The sequence below is a fragment of the Ranitomeya imitator genome, chromosome 4 (assembly GCF_032444005.1).
Source record: "Ranitomeya imitator isolate aRanImi1 chromosome 4, aRanImi1.pri, whole genome shotgun sequence".
Taxonomy (NCBI): Eukaryota; Metazoa; Chordata; class Amphibia; order Anura; family Dendrobatidae; genus Ranitomeya; species Ranitomeya imitator.
The window spans coordinates 223,076,257-223,098,191 of NC_091285.1; the positions used below are offsets into that span (position 1 = coordinate 223,076,257).

Sequence of the window (21,935 nt, forward strand, 5' to 3'; positions counted from 1 at the left end):
TCCCACACATGAGCGACCAAGAGAACAGTGTGGTATCACCCACACTGTCCACGCTTGGCTCACCAGACATGACCTTATCCCCTGTCACTTTTAGTGCTCATGGTGATTTATGGTACCCGGTCCTTGCCCTATTTCCCACCCCAGCCCCATACTGGGAGCAAGTTGGGAGGAAGACGGTGGTCCCTGTCTCCCATTAACCTTCCCCCTTTCTTTAGGCGTCAACACAGTCTTCTGCACCGTCAAGGATCATGACCGTGCAGGAAGGAGGACGCCTTGTCAGTACCAGGAAGCTCCGCTTTTTCAAGGGGAGCCCCTGATGTCATCCTCAAAAGACTGTGAAGAAGGATTTGAGACTCTCTTCAAAAGTTACTGTCCCTTTACTTCCACTCAGTTGCCCAGCCGCGGGGGTGCATCACCGATCCTTCTGATGCTCTGAGTACGGGCGCCATCTTCAAATGCCCCCTTGCTCAACCGCGGCATTATTAGCGTGCCTTTTCCCATTTGGGCACGCTCTCCCTCCTGCTCAACTTTTGGCAATTTCTGCACTCTTCTTTTTAAATTTACCTATTAGCGCTCAGATAACATTTCCCAGGCATCAGTGCACACACCCCGGCCAGACTGGCCAATCGTCAGCAAGACTTGAACACACCTCTTCTTCTCTTCCTCCTATTGTAGGCGTCGGATCATACATTAACCATTTCGGTGTGGACTGCTCTTCCCTCCCCTTCCTCTTCCACGCTCTGCCCTGTCAGTTGGCAGTGCGCCAGTCTCGGCTACGGTCCTCTCCCCTGTAGCATACCTCTTCACTGCACTGACCAGGATCTTCTGTTCAGCGCTCAGCCTGCAGCAGATTCACCCACAGCCCAAGACCTTTGACTACAGCATTTCTCTGCATGGTGCCGATTAAAGGACCACCTTAACAATGCTTCTCCAGGACCGGGTAGGCTCTGTTCAGGCTGTTGTATTTTTCCCTGCTAGGCGCCCTCAGCAGTATTCCCCAGGCCTTCACATATGCCCAGACCTAGGGAGCTGCTCTCCCGCCCCTCCCCCCACTATTATTCATTACGCCTGCTCCATTTGTAAAAAGAAGTGGCCCACAGGTCAGGCCTCGGCCTTCTGCAAAACCTACACTCCTTCTACCATGCTGGCATCACAGGAACCCCCTACTGCCTGGCATGAGAGCACCACCCACCCCCCTCGTAGTAGGCCGTTGCTATCTCTCACCATGGGTTATCTGACATGGACTATCTCAGTCCCTGGTCCAGGCCCTAAAACGTCTACTTAACCTGTCTGATGCCATCAGTGCCCTGATCGCTCCTCAGGACGATTCGCAGGCACCCAAACACCACTGTCCAAAAGACAGATCAAGAGTTAGGTGTAAGAAGCTCACTTCTCTTCAAGCTCTCCCTGTCCGTCTACAGGATGCACTTGATCTCCCACACCTCCTCTCCTGAGGTGGCCCATGGTTCCAACCCAGTTTCCGGGTCAGAAACAGAGCCTGACAAAGATCAGTCCACCAAGATTCAGGATATGGTTGACAGCCTCATATTGGCAATTAACCAAACCCTTAATGTTAAGGAAGACGAGGGTTCTCCTCAGGACCGTTCTATGTCCTTTAAGAGTGTGAAACGTCCTTACCGGACGTTCTCCAATCATAAGGAGTTTTAGGGGATATTTTTGAAGCACTGGGAACATCCAGAAAAACGATTTTCCACTAGAATACACATGGATATCTTATATCCCTTTAACACAGATGTTATTAGTAAGTGGTCCAAGTCACCGGCTGGTGATCCGCTGGTTTCACGACTTTCCGCCAAGACGGTTTTGTCCCGTCCCTACAGCTCCTCTCTTAGGCTATGTTCACATTTGCGTTGGTGGGCGTTGCGTCGGCGACGCAATGCACAACGCATGCAAAACGCATGCAAAAACGCATTGTTTTGTGACGCATGCATCCATTTTTGGCTTGATTTTGGACGCAAAAAAATGCAACTTGCTGCGTCCTCTGTGCCCTGATGCTTGCGCCAAAAATAACGCATGCATCACAAAACGCAAGACAACGCATGTCCATGCGCCCCCATGTTAAATATAGGGGCGCATGACGCATGCGTCGCTATGCGTCGCCGAACCTGCGCCCGACGCAACGCTAATGTGAACGTAGCCTTAAGGATTCCACTGACAGACAGGCTTTAGCCAAATCAGCTTTCGAGGCTGCTGGCACATCCCTCTGTCTTGCATTTGCTTCCACATAAGTAGCCAAATCCGTTTCCATCTGGGCAAAACTTTTCCAGCAGGGCATACTATTTCCCCCCCCCCCCCCCCTCCCTTCCAACGAACTGACCGATCTTGCAAACCAGATCGCATGGTAGTATCTGCTTACCATGTCTTTAGATGCTGCTAGCTGTACTGCACGTGTCACTAACTACATTGTTGCTATTAGAAGAACTCTCTTTCTCAAGGCCTGGAACACTGATTCGGCATCCAAGAAATCTCTTAGTAATCTTCCCTTTCAGTGGGCTACACTCTTTAGCACCAAACTGAATTAGATAATTTCTGACACTACAGGGGGTAAAAACACCTCCCTTCCTCAACCTAAGCCCAAACGCCCCTTTTCCAAGGAGACGTTCTCTTCAGTTTCGTCCATTTCGGCACTTTTACTCCACAGGGGCCTCCTCCCAGGAGGACTATCCACCCGCCCAGCGTGAGAGACATAAACCATCGTTTAAGCCCTAACTGTCGTTCCAGGGGTTGTCCCCCAATGTCCTCCGGGTCGCTCTCCAATAGGTTTTCTTCAGCGTGATGTGTCATTCCTACCTGGGACTTCTCCCAGGGTGGGCGCCCATCTTCTTCTCTTCCAGGACGCATGGCTCTGTGGTTGACGACGCCTGGGTCAGAGAGATAGTGATTTCTGTCTGCAAAAGAGAATTCTTATTCCTCCCCGGGTGGTGTTTCCTTTCCCGCTGAGGCTCCCAGCTCCGTTGCCAGGCTTTTGTCATGCCGTCTCTTCCCTTCTCCTTCAGGAGTCATCATACCTATTCCACTTCTCCCCCCCTCCAAACGTTTTCCGGGCATTTATTCCGACTTGCATGCCTCCGCTATTTCCGAAGGGAGTCTCTTCGCTCGTAATCGATTTAATAGAACTTGAGGAGTTCTCTGCACAGTGGACATTCGGGATGCTTGTCTACTAGTGAAGAGCGAGTGTACTCGTTGCTCGGGTTTTCCCAAGCACGCTCGGGTGACCACTGAGTATTTTTTATTGCTGGGAGATATAGTTTTCATCACCTCAGTTGCATGATTTACGGCTTCCAGATACGCTGAATACATGTGAGGAATGCCTGTTTGTTAGAGAATTCCCACATGTATTTAGCTTATCTAGAAGCCGTAAATCATGCAATTGAGGCGATGAAAACTATATCTCCGAGCAATAACAAATACTCGAAGGTCACCCGAACGTGCTCAGGAAAACCCGAGCAACGAGTACACTCGCTCATCACTAGTGTCTACACATTCTGACTTGTGTGCCGCATCAGAGATTCCTCAGATTCGCGGTTCAGGTAAAACACTATCAACTAACAGCTCTCCACTTTGGCCTGGGCTCTGCTCCCAGAGTGTTCACGAAGGTGAGGTCATCCGTCATTGCCATTGTGAGATCCAAGGAGATTGAGATTATCCTTTATTTGGATGATGCTTTAATGATAGGGCCATCTCTGCGAGACTGTCGCCAGAGTCTTCAGTTCACCCTGGACACTCTTACCCATCTCGGCTGGATAGTCAACAGGCAAAGTCATCACTTATTCCAACTCAACAAAAGTTTGATACCTTCCATGCCAAGGTCTTTCTCCCGAAAGAGAAGGTCTTGGCTCTCCGCCTGGAGATCTGCTCTTTGAAACCCCAATCTTCTCATCCCCTTCGGCTCTGCATGACTGTGCGGAAAAAAACGCATCATTTGCACAAAAATTGCTGAATGCATTCTAAATGATGGGATGCATAATGTATGCGTTTTTATAGCGTTAAAAAAAAAAAAAAAGCAACGTGTGCACACAGCCTTAGCCAGAAAGTTGCCATTTGAAATGACTTTAGTTTTGTGCCATGTCTGTGATCTGCTTTTTTCTACAAAATTAAACAACTGAATGAACATTCTCCAAGGCCGGTGATTCCATAATTTTTGCCAGGGGTTGTATTAGCTAATATCTCCAATAAGAAATGTATTATAGTTCTTCTGATTTGCTATGTCACTTACCCCATCTGCAGTGCATTGCAGTGCTTGGGTATCCATGGTTACGACCACTAAAAGCTAACCAACTGTGACTATACGAGTGGTTGTACACATGGATAACTAAGCTACTGTAATGCCCTGCATAGTGGGTAAGCGGCATATCAAATCAGAAGAACTATACTACATTTTTAATTGGAGGTATTTGCTAATATTATTAGTACACCTACTACATATTGGGATGGGCCACTGAGGATTGTCCTTTTTGACTAGTTATCTGTGCGGCCCTGTTCCCATGTGGCTTTTAAACTGTTTTCTCTGTGCTGCTTCTGGTTCGAGTAGGGGACACATGGAAGGCAGCTTGGCTGTGCTGACATACTATTATTGGCTTTGCCAAGATACCAGGAAAGGTGGATTTGGTCTGCGCTGCTGATTGTTAATCAAGGATTCAATGACTAAGCTGCAGCAGCGGATAATAAATGCCATATAGTGGTTGTGGCGGCATATATCTTCATGTTTACCTGTCCTGTATAACTGGAATAAGACTCTATTTGCGCTTTATGCTTCTTTTAGCATCATGCTATTGGCTTTGATTCAACTAAAGTCTAGCACATGGGAATCTATAAGGAATAGAAATCAAGCGTGTAGCGTTTGGGACTTGATGGTTAAACAATGTGATGTGTTGCGTGCTGTAACTCGCGCATTTTACATATGTCTATTTCACAGTTTCATGAAGAACGTCAAATGTCCTGGGATCAGAGAGAAGTAGAACTTGAACGCCAGCTGGATATGTACGAGCAGCAGCAGCATGAAGTCCTCAGCACTGCTCGGAAGGTACGTGCGCACTTATTGGCGAACTCAGTCGAGGGGTTCAAGAGAGGCCTGGATGTCTTCCTGGAGCAGAACAATATTGTATCATACAATTATTAGGTTCTGTAGAAGGACGTAGATCTGGGTATTTATTATGATGGAATATAGGCTGAACTGGATGGACAAATGTCTTTTTTCGGCCTTACTATGTTACTATGTTACTATGTTATTAGTAATGGGCTTTTATGTAACATGCAGCAACATAATCTATCAAAAAATGTTGAATTCTAGTTTGAAGAGGCCACCGGTGAGGAGCCCGATGCCAGTCTACCATTACCTCAGCAGCTTGACATCGCACTGCGCAAAATAAAGGAACATGTGCGGACCATATTGGAAACTAAATCTATATGTAGGACGCTGGAAGAGGTGAGTCTGGTTATTTAAATATAGAGGCTCAGACTGCAAAAATGACTTACAGCCCCCATTCTGATGCTTACCTGGACCCTGCTTGTTTCCACTTTCTGGCCCTACATTGACACACCAGCTATTGCGTGAATTGCCCTTTTAGCCAAGCACTGTCAGACAAATTGGTTCTGTGGTCACTGATTGCCCGAGTGGGCATTTTCGGCCATGTCTGGTGTGTAGAAATTGTACCAGATAGTAGAAACTAGCAGGACCAGGAAAATGTCAGACAAGGGATTGGTAAAGGTGAGGATTACTACTATTATTTTTTTTTAACCCCTTCCCGACCTTTGACGCATACGCTGCGTCATGAAAGTCGGTGCCATTCCGACCCATGACGCAGCATATGCGTCATGGAAAGATCGCGTCCCTGCAGGCCGGGTGAAAGGGTTAACTCCCATTTCACCCGATCTGCAGGGACAGGGGGAGTGGTAGTTTAGCCCAGGGGGGGTGGCTTCACCCCCTCGTGGCTACGATCGCTCTGATTGGCTGTTGAAAGTGAAACTGCCAATCAGAGCGATTTGTAATATTTCACCTAAAAAACTGGTGAAATATTACAATCCAGCCATGACCGATGCTGCAATATCATCGGCCATGGCTGGAAACACTTATGTGCACCCACCCCACCCCTCCGATCGCCCCCCCAGCCCCCCGATCTGTGGTCCGCTCCCATTCCGTCCTGTGCTCCGCTCCCCCGTCCTCCTGTCCGCTTCCCCCGTGCACCAATCACACCCCCCGCGCTCCAATCAAACCCCCCCGCACTCCGATCCCCCCCCACACACAGCGACCCCCCCCCCCGTGCTCCAATCCACCCCCCCCCCGCACAGCGATCCCTCACCCCGTGCTCCAATCCTCCCCCGTGCTCCAATCCTCCCTCCCGTGTTCCGATCCACCCCCCCCATGCTCCGATCCACCCCCCGTGCTCCGACGCCCCCCCCCCCGTGCCCTGATCTCCCCCCCCTTATACTTACCTAGCCGCCCGAGGTCCGTCCGTCTTCTTTCCTGGGCGCCGCCATCTTCCAAAATGGCGGGCGCATGTGCAGTGCGCCCGCCGAATCTGCCGGCCGGCAGATTCGTTCCAGAGTGAATTTTGATCACTGAGATAGGTTATATCTCAGTGATCAAAATAAAAAAAATAGTAAATGACCCCCCCCCTTTGTCACCCCCATAGATAGGGACAATTAAAAAAATAAAGAATTTTTTTTTTTTCACTAAGGTTGGGGTAAGAATTAGGGTTAGGGGTAGGGTTAGGGGTAGGGGCAGGGGTAGGGTAAGGGTTAGGAATGTGCACACGTATTCTGGTCCTATGCGGATTTTTCCGCAGCGGATTTGAAAAATCCACAGTGCTAAACCGCTGCCGATTTATCGTGGATTTACCACGGTTTTTCTGCGCATTTCACTGCGGTTTTACAACTGCGATTTTCTATTGGAACAGTTGTAAAACCGCTGCGGAATCCGCAGAAAGAAGTGACATGCTGCGGAATGTAAACCGCTGCGTTTCCGTGCAGTTTTTCCGCAGCATGTGTACAGCGATTTTTGGTTCCCATAGGTTCACATTGAACTGTAAACTCATGGGAAACTGCTGCGGATCCGCAGCATTTTCTGCAGCGTGTGCACATACCTTTAGAATTAGGCTATGTACACACGGTGCGGATTTGGCTGAGGATCCGCAGCAGTGTTCCATCAGGTTTACAGTACCATGTAAACATATGGAAAACCAAATCCGCTGTGCCCATGGTGCGGAAAATACCGCGCGGGAACGCTGCGTTGTATTTTCCGCAGCATGCCAATTCTTTGTGCGGATTCCGCAGCGTTTTACACCTGTTCCTCAATAGGAATCCACAGGTGAAATCCGCACAAAAAACACTGGAAATCCACGGTAAATCCACAGGTAAAACGCAGTGCCTTTTACCCGCGGATTTTTCAAAAATGGTGCTGAAAAATCTCATACGAATCCGCAACGTTGGCACATAGCCTTAGAGTTGGGTTGGAATTAGGGTTGTGGTTAGGGTTAGGGGTGTGTTGGGGTTAGGGTTGTGGTTAGGGGTGTGTTGGGGTTAGGGTTGTGGTTAGGGGTGTGTTGGGGTTAGTGTTGGAGTTAGAATTGAGGGGTTACCACTGTTTAGGCACATCAGGGGTCTCCAAACGCAACATGGCGCCACCATTGATTCCAGCCAATCTTGTATTCAAAAATTCAAATGGTGCTCCCTCACTTCCGAACCCCGACGTGTGCCCAAACAGTGGTTTACCCCCACATATGGGGTACCAGCATACTCAGGACAAACTGCGCAACAATTACTGGGGTCCAATTTCTCCTGTTACCCTTGTGAAAATAAAAAATTGCTTGCTAAAACATCATTTTTGAGGAAAGAAAAATGATTTTTTTATTTTTACGGCTCTGCGTTGTAAACGTCTGTGAAGCACTTGGGGGTTCAAAGTGCTCACCACTATCTAGATAAGTTCCTTGGGGGGTCTAGTTTCCAAAATGGGGTCACTTGTGGGGGGTTTCTACTGTTTAGGCACACCAGGGGCTCTGCAAACGCAACGTGACGCCCGCAGACCATTCCATCAAAGTCTGCATTTCAAAAGTCACTACTTCCCTTCTGAGCCCCCACGTGTGCCCAAACAGTGGTTTACCCCCACACATGGGGCATCAGCGTACTCAGGAGAAACTGGACAACAACTTTTGTGGTCCAATTTCTCCTGTAACCCTTGGGAAAATAAAAAATTCTGGGCTAAAAAATTATTTTTGAGGAAAGAAAACGTATTTATTATTTTCACGGCTCTGCGTTATAAACTTCTGTAAAGCACTTGGGGGTTGAAAGTGCTCACCACACATCTAGATAAGTTCCTTTGGGGGTCTAGTTTCCAAAATGGGGTCACTTGTGGGGGGTTTCTACTGTTTAGGCACATCAGGGGCTCTGCAAACGCAACGTGACGCCCACAGAGCATTCCATCAAAGTCTGCATTTCAAAACGTCACTACTTCACTTCCGAGCCCCAGCATGTGCCTAAACAGTGGTTTACCCCCACATATGGGGTATCAGCGTACTCAGGAGAAACTGGACAACAACTTTTGGGGTCAAATTTCTCCTGTTACCCTTGGGAAAATAAAAAATTGCGGGCTAAAATTCATTTTTGAGAAAATAATTTTTTTTTTTTATTTTCAAGGCTCTGCGTTATAAACTTCTGTGAAGCACTTGAGGGTTCAAAGTGCTCACTACACATCTAGATTAGTTCCTTTGGGGGTCTAGTTTCCAAAATGGGGTAATTTGTGGGGGATCTCCAATGTTTAGGCACACAGGGGCTCTCCAAACGCGACATGGTGTCCGCTAATGATTGGAGATAATTTTCCATTTAAAAAGCCAAATGGCGTGCCTTCCCTTCTGAGCCCTGCCGTGCGCCCAAACAGTGGTTTACCCCCACATATGGGGTATCTGCATACTCAGGACAAACTGGACAACAACATTTGTGGTCCAATTTCTCCTATTACCCTTGGCAAAATAGGAAATTCCAGGCTAAAAAATCATTTTTGAGAAAAGAAAAGTTATTTTTTATTTTCATGGCTCTGCATTATAAACTTCTGTGAAGCACCTGGGGGTTTAAAGTGCTCAGTATGCATCTAGATAAGTTCCTTGGGGGGTCTAGTTTCCAAAATGGGGTCACTTGTGGGGGAGCTCCATTGCATAGGCACACAGGGGCTCTCCAAATGCGACATGGTGTCCGCTAACGATGGAGATAATTTTTCATTCAAAAAGTCAAATGGCGCTCCTTCCCTTCCGAGCCTTACCATGTGCCCAAACAGTGGTTTACCCCCACATGTGAAGTATCGGTGTACTCAGGAGAAATTGCCAAACAAATTTTAGGATCCATTTTATCCTGTTGTCCATGTGAAAATGAAAAAATTGAGGCTAAAAGAATTTTTTTGTGAAAAAAAAGTACTTTTTCATTTTTACGGATCAATTTGTGAAGCACCTGGGGGTTTAAAGGGCTCACTATGCATCTAGATAAGTTCCTTGGGGCGTCTAGTTTCCAAAATGGGGTCACTTGTGGGGGAGCTCCAATTTTTAGGCACACGGGGGCTCTCCAAATGTTACATGGTGTCCGCTAAAGAGTGCAGCCAATTTTTCATTCAAAAAGTCAAATGGCGCTTCTTCCCTTCCAAGCCCTGCCGTGCGCCCAAACAGTGGTTTACCCCCACATATGAGGTATCAGCGTACTCAGGACAAATTGGACAACAACTTACGTGGTTCAGTTTCTCCTTTTACCATTGGGAAAATAAAAAAATTGTTGCTGAAAAATCATTTTTGTGACTAAAAAGTTAAATGTTAATTTTTTCCTTCCATGTTGCTTCTGCTGCTGTGAAGAACCTGAAGGGTTAATAAACTTCTTGAATGTGGTTTTGTGCACCTTGAGGGGTGCAGTTTTTAGAATGGTGTCACTTTTGGGTATTTTCAGCCATATAGACCCCTCAAACTGACTTCAAATGTGAGGTGGTCCCTAAAAAAAATGGTTTTGTAAATTTCGTTGTAAAAATGAGAAATCGCTGGTCAAATTTTAACCCTTATAACTTTCTAGCAAAAAAAAATTTTGTTTCCAAAATTGTGCTGATGTAAAGTAGACATGTGGGAAATGTTATTTATTAACTATTTTGTGTCACATAACTCTCTGGTTTAACAGAATAAAAATTCAAAATGTGAAAATTGCGAAATTTTCAAAATTTTCGCCAAATTTCCGTTTTTATCACAAATAAACACAGAATTTATTGACCTAAATTTACCACTAACATGAAGCCCAATATGTCACGAAAAAACAATCTCAGAACCGCTAGGATCCATTGAAGCGTTCCTGAGTTATTACCTCATGAAGGGACACTGGTCAGAATTGCAAAAAACGGCAAGGTCTTTAAGGTCAAAATAGGCTGGGTCATGAAGGGGTTAAGCAGTTCGAGACTAGTGATGTGCAAGTGTACTTGTTGCTTGGATTTTCCAGAGCACGCTCGGGTGGTCTCCGAGTATTTGTAAGGCCGGGTTCGCATTGCTTTAACAGCAGCCCGTTCAACACATACGTTAACGGGCTGCTAACGCAAGTTCCGGCATGGCAGCGCGCTAGCGCAGATAGAGCATCTGCTAGCGCCTCGGGGTCCATCACTCAATGACGGCACATCGCTAGCGCACGCCCATTGGATTCAATGGTGGCGTTAACGTACTGCGTTACACCGCGTTATGCCACGGTGTAACGTAGTCCATCTAACGGACGGGTTTAACGCAATGTGAACCCGGCCTAACTGCTCGGAGATGTCGTTTTTGTTGAGGAAGCTGCATTATTTACGGCTGTTAGCCAGCCTGAGTACATGTGGGGGTTGCCTGGTTGCTAGGTAATCCCCACATGTAATCAAGCTATCAGCTGTAAATCATCCAGCTGAGGCAACGAAAACTAAATCTCCGAGCACTAAAAAATACTCGGAGACCACCGGAATGTGCTCGGGAAAACCCGAGCAACGAGTACACTCGCTCATCACTATTCGAGACCTTTTAAAAAAAATATGCATCCGCTGGAAAATGCATTTAATATTTTCTATACTTCACCTATAATGTCCTTTTAAACAATTGAATTCAATAGTTGCTGCTATAATGGGTTTTTGTGTCTTCCATAGAAACTTAAAGAGAAGGAAAGTCTGCTCTGGACCACCAAGCAAAATGTGTTGAGTAGAGATAAAGTTATAAATGAGCTGCGACTTCGTTTACCTGCGGTTGTAGACAGAGAAAAACTAATGTCTGAGTTTAACCAAAGAGAAGAAGATTCAGAGATGAGACAAGCCTTGAAAGTAGCTCATCAGACAATTGAAAACATGCAAGCTCGCCTTAATCAAAAAGAAGACGTGGTGAAAAAATACCAACATCTCCTGGCCAAAGCAAGAGAGGTATCTCTAGTTATTCCAGGCTTTGAATGATATTGAATACCAAAGTAGATGCTTTCCACTTACTCCTCTTGCCTACACACTATAGTTATGGCCATTTGTAGTCAGTGGGAAAGTATTTTGTTTCTCTTTCGCTCTTGGCTACCTAGAGCTGCGATGGGCTAAGTTTCCACGAGTACTAGATGTAAAGGTGAACATCAAATTGCTATCAAATGTTTTTTTGTCTTTTTCTAATGCTTTCATAAGAAGCCTTAACTGTTTTATATTGGAATGGAGCTTAGTCATCATTTTACTGAAAATGTATTTTTTATTAACCCCTTAGTGACCTGGCCAAATTTTTTTTTTTTTTTTTAAATCTGACCATTGTCAGTTTGTGGTAATAACTCTGGAGCACTTCAACATAGCCCAGTGATTTTGAAATTGTTTTTCTGTGACATATTATACTTTAGTTCTGGTCCCTGGCACTCCTGCAATATTCGCTTTTGAAATGTGTCCCCAATACTGTGAAATCGCCAGGGGGCAGGTCTTTCCCCCCTAAACTAGACACCTCACAGCCGTCAATCATGGCCTCTGCGTGCCGGCCGCTGCCTTCTCTTGCTTCATCAGCGTCTCCGGCGCCTGCGCTGTAAGTTCGAAGGGCAGCGCAACTGCGCATGCTCGAAAAAAAAAAAAAAAAACAGCGCAGTAGCCGGGAACACTAATGAAGGAAGCGGAGGCGGCGCGCAAAGGCCATTAGTGACGGCTTGTGAGGCATCTGGATTAGGAGGGAAAGACCTGCCCCCTGGCGATTTCGAGGTATGAGGGGCACGTTATTAAAGCAATTATTGCAGCAGTGCCAGGAACAAGAACTAAAAGAGCCACCTTGTCAGAATGCAGTATTACTGCTGCACAAGGTGGCTCTTTTAGTTACAAACGCCTGAGGAGTGACAGGTTCCCTTTAACCCTTGTCAGGCTGCATAATTTTACAACCTTAACAGGCTGCATAGGTACAATTGTACCTTCACATATACCTCCACTGTGGGAAGACTTTACTTGGTTTCAGAAACTAAAGTTCATTCAGCTACAAATGTTATGCTGATATCTATTGTTCAGTGTTGTTACTGGTCACTTATGTTGCTGTCAATTAAGTTAATTCAAACTGGGAGTGGCTTCTACTTGTCTTCCTGCCTCCCTCCTCTCATTAGCCATTTTGCTGTTCATCTCATTGCTGTGAGCACACATTTCTAGGCTTGTGAAGTCTTCAATTTCTTGGAAACGAAGGTAGGAAAGTCTCACAGCATCTAACAGCCAGTTATACCTTTATTCTCATTATGTGGGGACAGAACAGTCAAATTGTCTTTCAGCCTGGACTTGGCTTACATATATTTTGTATGAAACTTATCACTATAGGTATAATTTTTATACGAAAAATGGATAATAATTAGTATCTACATATTGTTTTACGATGTTTTATTTATATTCAGCACAAAATACGAAGCCAAAATTCATCTAGCATGTCATCATGAGTGATAGTAATGCTGGATCTAGTTTCCGCCATAATCCAAGAAAACGTGTTTGCAGGTTAGTATAATTTTGTGAAAAGCCAATAATGTAGTATTTCGGAAAATTATTTATTTTACATTTTTTCATATTTACAGATTTACGTCTGACGAAATAATGCGAATGCTAGAAGAATCTGATTCTGAGCATGAGGATGAACCATATGTTCCATCTGATGATGAAAACTATGTACCACAAGTGGATGTTACTGAAGAAGATTCAGACATTGAACAAGAAATGGTCATAGAGCATGAAAATGAATACGAATCAGACGAAAGTGTTGAGGATGATTCTGTGCCTCAAAGTGCAGGCGACATTTGGACTGCTAAGGATGAAACTCAATGGTGCAGTAATCCACTGCCAAATGCACAAACAAAATCTCGTAATGTCCTACGACAAAGAGGTGGCCCTGCAGCAATCAGCAACCTATATACAGCAAAAGAGCTATTCAAGTCCATCATGACTCCCGAGATGTGTGACATCATATTACGGGAAACGAATCGAAAGGCCAAGAGAGTTTGTGATGCTTACAACAACGAACTGGTACAACGTTTTCCTGATTCTTCCAAACGGCCACCACAAAAAACATTCAAGCAATTTACTGAAACTGAACTTCATGCATTTTTGGGCATACTGATTGCTGCTGGTGTGCACAGAGCCAACAAAGAGAATCTGGAGGAAATGTGGAATGTTGCTGCTCTGCCTCTTATACGTGCAGCCATGTCTCGTGACCGCTTCAAGATGATACTCAGATTTATCAGGTTTGACAACGAAAATACACGTGCAGAACGTGTGCAAACAGATAAAGCTGCACCAATACGGGACATCTGGACAATGCTGAACAGTAATCTGGAGAGAGCCTACAAGCCATATCATTGTATCACCGTCGACGAGCAATTATTTCCATTTAGAGGTCATACTAAATTTACCCAGTATATACCTTCAAAACCAGCTAAATATGGCATAAAGATTTTCTGGGCTTGTGACTCATCAAATGCCTACCCTTTACAAGGTCAGCTCTACACTGGGAAACCAACTGATGGTCCTCGACAAGTAAACATTGGAGAACGAACAGTATTGGACCTAGTGAGCTCGTATAAAGGCTCTGGAAGAAATGTCACCACCGATAACTTCTTTACAACCATGGAACTAGCTAAGGTATTGAACTCCTGGAACATGACACTAGTTGGTACAGTGAGAAAAAACAAAAGGTTCCTACCTAACAACATGCAGCCTGCCAAAGAAAGGCCTGTATACTCGACAAATTTTGCCTACAATCATGATGCAACAGTCTGTTCATATGTACCAAAGAAGAACAAATCAGTCGTGCTTCTATCATCTATGCACATGACGGGAGAAGTTGAAGAGACACTAGCAGCCAAGCCAGAGATAATAAAATACTACAACATAACAAAAGGTGGCGTTGATGTTATGGATAAAATGTTGGGAGAGTACACTGTGAAACGACGAACATCACGTTGGACTTTGGCATTTTTCTACAATATGATTGATGTCAGTGGGTTAGCATCCTACATCATCTACAGAGAACACAATCCAAGCTTCAGGGCAAAGGATCAACGAAGAAAGTTCCTGAAAGATCTCGCAAATCAGCTGTGTATGATTGCAATTGAAGATCGTAGTACAAACAAAATGATAATGAGAAACCATTTTCTTCGAGGTGCAGTAGAAATGGTGCTTGGACGATGCATTGTGGTAGCATCGCAGCCAGCAGCTGGCCCCAAAATACCTCATGGTAGTCGTGGACCCTCCCCTGTTGTTGGTAGTTGCTATGTCTGCAGAGACCTGAGGCGAAAACAACGCAAGACTAGAAAGTCTTGTGTGGTTTGTGTGAAACCCATTTGCGATGAACACTCTGTAGCAAAGCCAACATGCATTACTTGCAAAGAAAATCAATAAAAAAAAGTTTCTTACATTTTCTTTTATAATGTAAATGAACAGTTTTTTACTTGTTTATAATAGTTAAATAGCATTATCATTAAAAAAAAATTTATGCTTTTTCCCTTGCATTATCTTCATTCAAAATATATGAGGTACATTTGTACCTATGCAGCTTGTTATGGATGCAAAAAGATCTCGACCCCTTATCTCGGAAGCGGGTGGAGATATTTTATTGAAATTTGGCCAATATATTCTGGACCAAAAATGTAGAGATGTCACGAAATTTCAGCCCTCTACGTCTTTTCAAAAAAAAGTTATTGCAATTTTAAAACGGAATAGTTACAATTGTACCTATTCAGCCGGATAAGGGTTAATAAATAACATTTCTCTCATGTCGGCTTTACATCGGCACCATTTGTAAAATGTTATTTTATTTTGTTAGCATTTTAGGAGGTTTAAAAAATGTAGCTGCAAAAAAAACTGGGAAAATTTATTTACTCGATTATAAGCCGGGTATGCATTCTCCCCTAATCCCTATTCTGGCATGCATGGTTCCTTATTCCCATCCTGGCATGCATGGTTCCTGATTCCCATCCTTGCATGCATGGCTCCTCATTTCCATCCTTGCATACATGGCTCCTTATTCCCATCCTTGTCATCCATGTATGCATGGTTCCTTATTCCCATCCTTGCATGCATGGCTCCTTATTCCCATCCTTGCATACATGGCTCCTTATTCCCATCCTTGTCATCCATGTATGCATGGCTCCTTATTCCCATCCTTGTCTGCATTGCTCCTTATTCCCATCCTTGTCTGCATGGCTTCTTATTCCCATCCTTGTCTGCATGGCTCCTTATTCCCATCCTTGTCATCCATGTATGCATGGCTCCTTATTCCCATCCTTGTCATCCATGTATGCATGGCTCCTTATTCCCATCCTTGCATACATGGCTCCTTATTCCCATCCTTGTCATCCATGTATGCATGGCTCCTTATTCCCATCCTTGTCATCCATGTATGCATGGCTCCTTATTCCCATCCTTGCATACATGGCTCCTTATTCCCATCCTTGTCATCCATGTATGCATGGCTCCTTATTCCCATCCTTGTCTGCATGGCTCCTTATTCCCATCCTTGTCTGCATTGCTCCTTATTCCCATCCTTGTCTGCATGGCTTCTTATTCACATCCTTGTCTGCATGGCTCCTTATTCCCATCCTTGTCATCCATGTATGCATGGTTCCTTATTCCCATCCTTGCATGCATGGCTCCTTATTCCCATCCTTGCATACATGGCTCCTTATTCCCATCCTTGTCATCCATGTATGCATGGCTCCTTATTCCCATCCTTGCATACATGGCTCCTTATTCCCATCCTTGTCATCCATGTATGCATGGCTCCTTATTCCCATCCTTGTCTGCATGGCTCCTTATTCCCATCCTTGTCTGCATTGCTCCTTATTCCCATCCTTGTCTGCATGGCTTCTTATTCCCATCCTTGTCTGCATGGCTCCTTATTCCCATCCTTGTCATCCATGTATGCATGGCTCCTTATTCCCATCCTTGCATACATGGCTCCTTATTCCCATCCTTGTCATCCATGTATGCATGGCTCCTTATTCCCATCCTTGTCTGCATGTCTCCTTATTCCCATCCTTGTCTGCATTGCTCCTTATTCCCATCCTTGTCTGCATGGCTTCTTATTCCCATCCTTGTATGCATGGCTCCTTATTCCCATCCTTGTCTGCATGGCTCCTTATTCCCATCCTTGCATGCATGGCTCCTTATTCCCATCCTTGCATGCATGGCTCCTTATTCCCATCCTTGTCTGCATGGCTCCTTATTCCCATCCTTGCATGCATGGCTCCTTATTCCCATCCTTGTATGCATGGCTCCTTATTCCCATCCTTGTATGCATGGCACCTTATTCCCATCCTTGTATGCATGGCTCCTTATTCCCATCCTTGTATGCATGGCTCCTTATCCCATCCATGAGAAAAGCATTAAAAAAAAAAAATCTTACTTATCTTCACTGCGCGCCCTCACAGCATCTTGCTCTGTTGCCAGCAGCTCTTGCGGCCGGGCGATCACATGTCACTGCTCATTAAGATAATTAATATTCACCTCTCCACTTCCATAGGCGTGGAGTGAAATGAATATTCATTCCCTTAATGAGCAGTGACAAATGAGCTCCCGGTCGCAGGAGCAGCTGGAAGCTTAAACGAGATGCGAGGGCGCGCAGGGAAGGTAAGTAGGATGTTTTTTTTTTTTTTTTTGGGGGGGGGGTTTATACAGGAAGCCAGCGGCTGCAGATGTAGCTGTGCGCACTATATGATAAATGAATATTCATTGCCAGTGCAGTGAATATTCACTTATATTTAGCAGCGGGCACAGGCTTTAGCCGCAGCCGCCGGCTGTTCCCCCTTCCCTGCTGTAAACTGGGACAATGATACATGTATAAGCTGAGGTAGATACGGTAATCACTATTGACAGCAGCATCTAAGGGGTTAAACAGATATGGACGGTGCCAACATTGAAAAGTATTGGCGGTCTTTAAGGTATTAAAAGTAAAAAAAGAAAAAAAATTGTGAAAATTTTGGCATGTTTCTTTGAAAGCTATTATAACTAATCTGAATTTTTAAAAAAAAAAAAATCAATGTCTCAAGAGAAAGCATACTACAGTTCATTTATAATACATGAAAACAGAATGCCAAATACGCTGGAAGGTATCCATAAAGTAGAGGATACAAGCTGGCTCTGTATGCTGTGAAATTTGCAGCTGCTCTACATACTCTGTTAACTAGTGCGCCAGCTGTCACACATTTTAAATATTCACTGTGATAAATGTATTAATAAGCTGGGCGTATCACATGGGATGCCAGTAATGGAGCATTATGACACTTTAGTAAGGAGAAGGCCTTATCGGCTACTCGAGCAGTCTACCAGTCCAGCTCAGGGTCAGTGTAAATCTCTGTGGATGAGAGGATGAGAAGCCTTAGTTCCTTTGAGGACTATTGCACCAAGAAGCAAAGTGCAGCCACAACAAGAAACCTTTACACATACAGAATTTAAGCTTCATCTACCCACAAACTGTTTTACATGGTCATGTTGATCTGTAAAGATAATGTTCATACCTTTGTTTCTGCAATTCCTAACTGTAAAATTGCAGCTTTAATTAATTTACAAGGCACAGAGCGCTTGCGCTGGATCCATGCGGGTTAACAATATTGGAGTATACCTGATATCTTATTTTTAAGTTTTTTGATGAGGTTGGACTACCCTTTTAATGAGTGACCGATTGATCCCTTGGGATACAGGATTGTGTTAATAGGTCATCATTTATTAGGAACCGAACAAACACTTTAACATCTCACACTTCATACAGCTCAGAGGTTGCTTAGAGAATATTGTAGAGAACTGTGTTAAGTCAAGCAGTGCATTTTTTAACTCAACAATTTTCGATTTCGGGCCATATTTTACCTAATGGTTGTGAAGTCAGTAAGCCAAACCTCGCACTCCAACTCCTACTCCCTAGTTTCCCTGACTCCTACTCCCTAGTTTCCCTGACTCCGACTCCCTCATGCATGGCTTATGTTTAAGTGATAAATTTACTGTAGTAAAATGGTAACATCAGGGTTTTTATCACCATTATAATACAATAGTCAAGCTATGTACTTGCCTTAACCCCTTACCAACCTCCGCTGTACTAGTACTGCGGAGATTGCACCTCATCCTTTGATGCGGGCTCCGGCAGTGAGCCCGCATCAAAGCCGGGACATGTCAGCTGTTTTGAACAGCTGACATGTGCTCGTAATAGCGGCGGGTGGAATCGCGATCCACCCGCCGCTATTAACTAGCGTTTCCAGCCATCGAGCTGGAAATGAGTGCATCGCTGACCTCCGTCACGTGATCGGGAGTCAGCAATGCGTCGGCATAGTAACCAGAGGTCTCCTTGAGACCTCTATGGTTGTTGATGCCGGATTGCTATGGCCGGCCCCCTGTGGTCAGCACTCATAGCAATGCAGTAAATCTACTACATAGGAGCGATCTGAGCTTCGCTCCTATGTAGCTGAGGCGATCGAGTTGTGCCAGCTTCTAGCCTCCCACACAGGCTATTGAAGCATGGCAAAAGTTAAAAAAAAAAAAAAAATTAAAAATGTGAAAAAAATAAAAAAATATAAAAGTTTAAATCACACCCCTTTCGCCCCATTCAAAATAAAACAATAAAAAAAAGTCAAACCTACACATATTTGGTATCGCCGCGTTCAGAATCGCCCGATCTATCAATAAAAAAAAGGATTAACCTGATCGCTAACGGTGTAGGGAGAAAAAAATTTGAAACGCCATTAAAATGCAGTAATGGGTGATCAAAAGAACGTATCTGCACCAAAATGGTATAATGAAAACCGTCCGCTCGGCACGCAAAAAAATAAGCCCTCACCTGAGCCCAGATCACGAAAGATGGAGATGCTACAGGTTTCGAAAAATTGCGCAAATTTATTTACCGTATTTATTTTTTTTTTTTAGCAAAGTTTGGAATTTTTTTTACCACTTAGATAATAGATAACCTAGACATGTTTGGTGTCTATGAACTCATAGTGACCTGGAGAATCAAAATGGCGGGTCAGTCTTAACATTTAGTGAACAAAGCAAAAAAGCCAAACCAAAAACAAGTGTGAGATTGCACTTTTTTTGCAATTTCACGGCACTTGGAATTTTTTTCCCGTTTTCTAGTACACGACATGCTAAAACCAATGATGTCGTTCAAAAGTGCAACTTGTCCTACAAAAAACAAGCCCTCACATGGCCATATTGACGGAAAAATAAAAAAGTTATGACCCTGGGAAGGAGGGGAGCGAAAGACGAAAACGCAAAAATGGAAAAGGGCAAGATCTTGAAGGGGTTAATCCTGTTTCACTCTAGCAGTTCTGAGATGTGTAGGGGTACAGGCATTCCTTCTCGGTGCCTTTTTCCTTCTGACCTCTAGAAGGAGGTTTACTACTCCGCATGTACATAAAGTGCAGCACAGATTCCTCTCCACTAAAAGCCGGGATCCCTAGATCAGGAATAGAACAGACATTTTTAGGACATTTCATAACTTTACATTTTTATGACAGCATTAACCGCATATACTGCATTGTACTACTGTACCCAATTTGTTATATATTTAAGGATTCGATGTTGATGCTTTTTATACCGACTCTGACTGCACAGCCCTGTTTTACCTATTGGATACTGTTAATAAAACCATTGCGGTGGTATTATTGCATACTGTGAAAGGGGAACTTGTTTAAAATGAGCGGTCTATGTAAAAATATTTTTTTTTGTTTGTTTTTTTTAGCTTCGCCGTAAGAGCCTTTACTCATACTGTCCATGTGGGAGCACAGGACCATGGGTTATAGATGGGTGCCACTAAGTATTTGCTCAGTCTCTCAGTCAAGTGGTTTACTCCTCTGGCAGCCACTAAACTAATCAGTTTGTATGTTAGCAGTAGAATAAGGGTACCGTCACACAGTGCCATTTCGATCGCTACGACGGTACGATTCGTGACGTTCCAGCGATATCCATACGATATCGCTGTGTCTGACACGAAGCAGCGATCAGGGATCCTGCTGAGAAACGTACGTCGTAGCAGATCGTTTGGAACATTCTTTCGTCGCTGGATCTACCGCTGTCATCGCTAGATCGGTGTGTGTGACACCTATCTAGCGATGCGTTCGCTTGTAACCAGGGTAAACATCGGGTTACTAAGTGCAGGACCGCGCTTAGTAACCCGATGTTTACCCTGGTTACCAGCGTAAATGTAAAAAAAAAAAAAAAACAGCACATACTTACATTCCGGTGTCCGTCAGGTCCCTTGCCGTCTGCTTCCTGCACTCACTGACTGCCGGCCGTAAAGTGAAAGCAGAGCACAGTGGTGACGTCACCGCTGTGCTGTGCTTTCACTTTACGGCCGGCAGTCACTGAGTGCGGGAAGCAGACGACAAGGGACCTGATGGACACCGGAATGTAAGTATGTACTGTTTGTTTTTTTTTACGCTGGTAACCAGGATAAACATCGGGTTACTAAGCGCGGTCCTGCGCTTAGTAACCTGATGTTTACCCTGGTTACCCGGGGACCTCGGCATCGTTGGTCGCTGGAGAGCTGTCTGTGTGACAGCTCCCCAGCGACCACACTACGACTTACCTACGATCACGGCCAGGTCGTATCGCTGGTCGTGATCGTAGGTAAATCGTATAGTGTGACGGTACCCTTAGCAATAGCACATTAAAAGGAACCTGTCACCACGAATAGAGATTTTAACCTGCAGATATTGGGTTAATCTGCAGGTTAGCAGCATTAGGATGCTGTCCGGCGCTTGCACACAGCCGAAGTCAATGGGGAGAAAATGATCTTTAGGGTAAGTTCACACAGGGCATTTTTGCTGTTTTTTTTTATGCTAATTTTCAGCGGCTTTTTACAGTACCAGCAAAGCCTATGAGATTTCAGAAATCTCGTGCACACACATTGGTTTTTGTGTCATCAGGATTTTGTGCTTTGCTGCGTTTTTTGGACATAGATCATGTCAGTTCCTTCAGTTTTCTCAGCGTTTTTCAGCCATTGACTTGAATGGATGGTGAAAAAACGCTGTAAATACGCAGGTTGACCTTTCTTGCAGCATATGTGCTGCAGAAAAGTCAAGGACTGCCGGATGCGACCTGACATTCGGCTCTGCTAGCTCTAGGTGGCAGGCTGCACAATGCGTCCATGCAGCCTGTCAACCAGCAGAGTAGACCTGATCCCCATTCACTTGAATGGGGGGTCCGACATTACAGTGTTTGACACGCTGTCATATGCATGACAGCGCGGCAAACACCGCTTCTTATCGGCGGTCTGAAGAGAGCGGGGAGCGCTCAGCTGTGATCGGAAGTATAAAGTTTACCTCCTTTTACTGGTGTCAGCTGATGGGACAACTGATCCCATCATCTGACACTTGCTAACGCTAATTACGGTGACAGCAGGAGCGGAGGATGTTAGTTTTCATCTGCTGCTCCTGCGCTATAAATAAATAATTAAAAAGAAAAAACAGCGTGGGTTCCCCTGTATTTTTGATAA

The 21,935-nt window shown here is 44.7% G+C and overlaps 1 protein-coding gene across 2 annotated transcripts in view; it reads left to right on the plus strand.

Annotated features, from left to right (window-relative positions):
• CEP290 (centrosomal protein 290) overlaps positions 1 to 21,935 on the plus strand; it is a 361,160-nt gene that overhangs the window by 168,455 nt on the left and 170,770 nt on the right. For both annotated transcript variants that reach the window (XM_069764386.1, XM_069764388.1), the window contains exons 32-34: positions 4,937 to 5,044; positions 5,312 to 5,446; positions 11,138 to 11,404. In XM_069764386.1, coding sequence (XP_069620487.1) covers positions 4,937 to 5,044; positions 5,312 to 5,446; positions 11,138 to 11,404 — 510 coding nt within the window. The remainder of the gene's footprint in view (positions 1 to 4,936; positions 5,045 to 5,311; positions 5,447 to 11,137; positions 11,405 to 21,935) is intronic.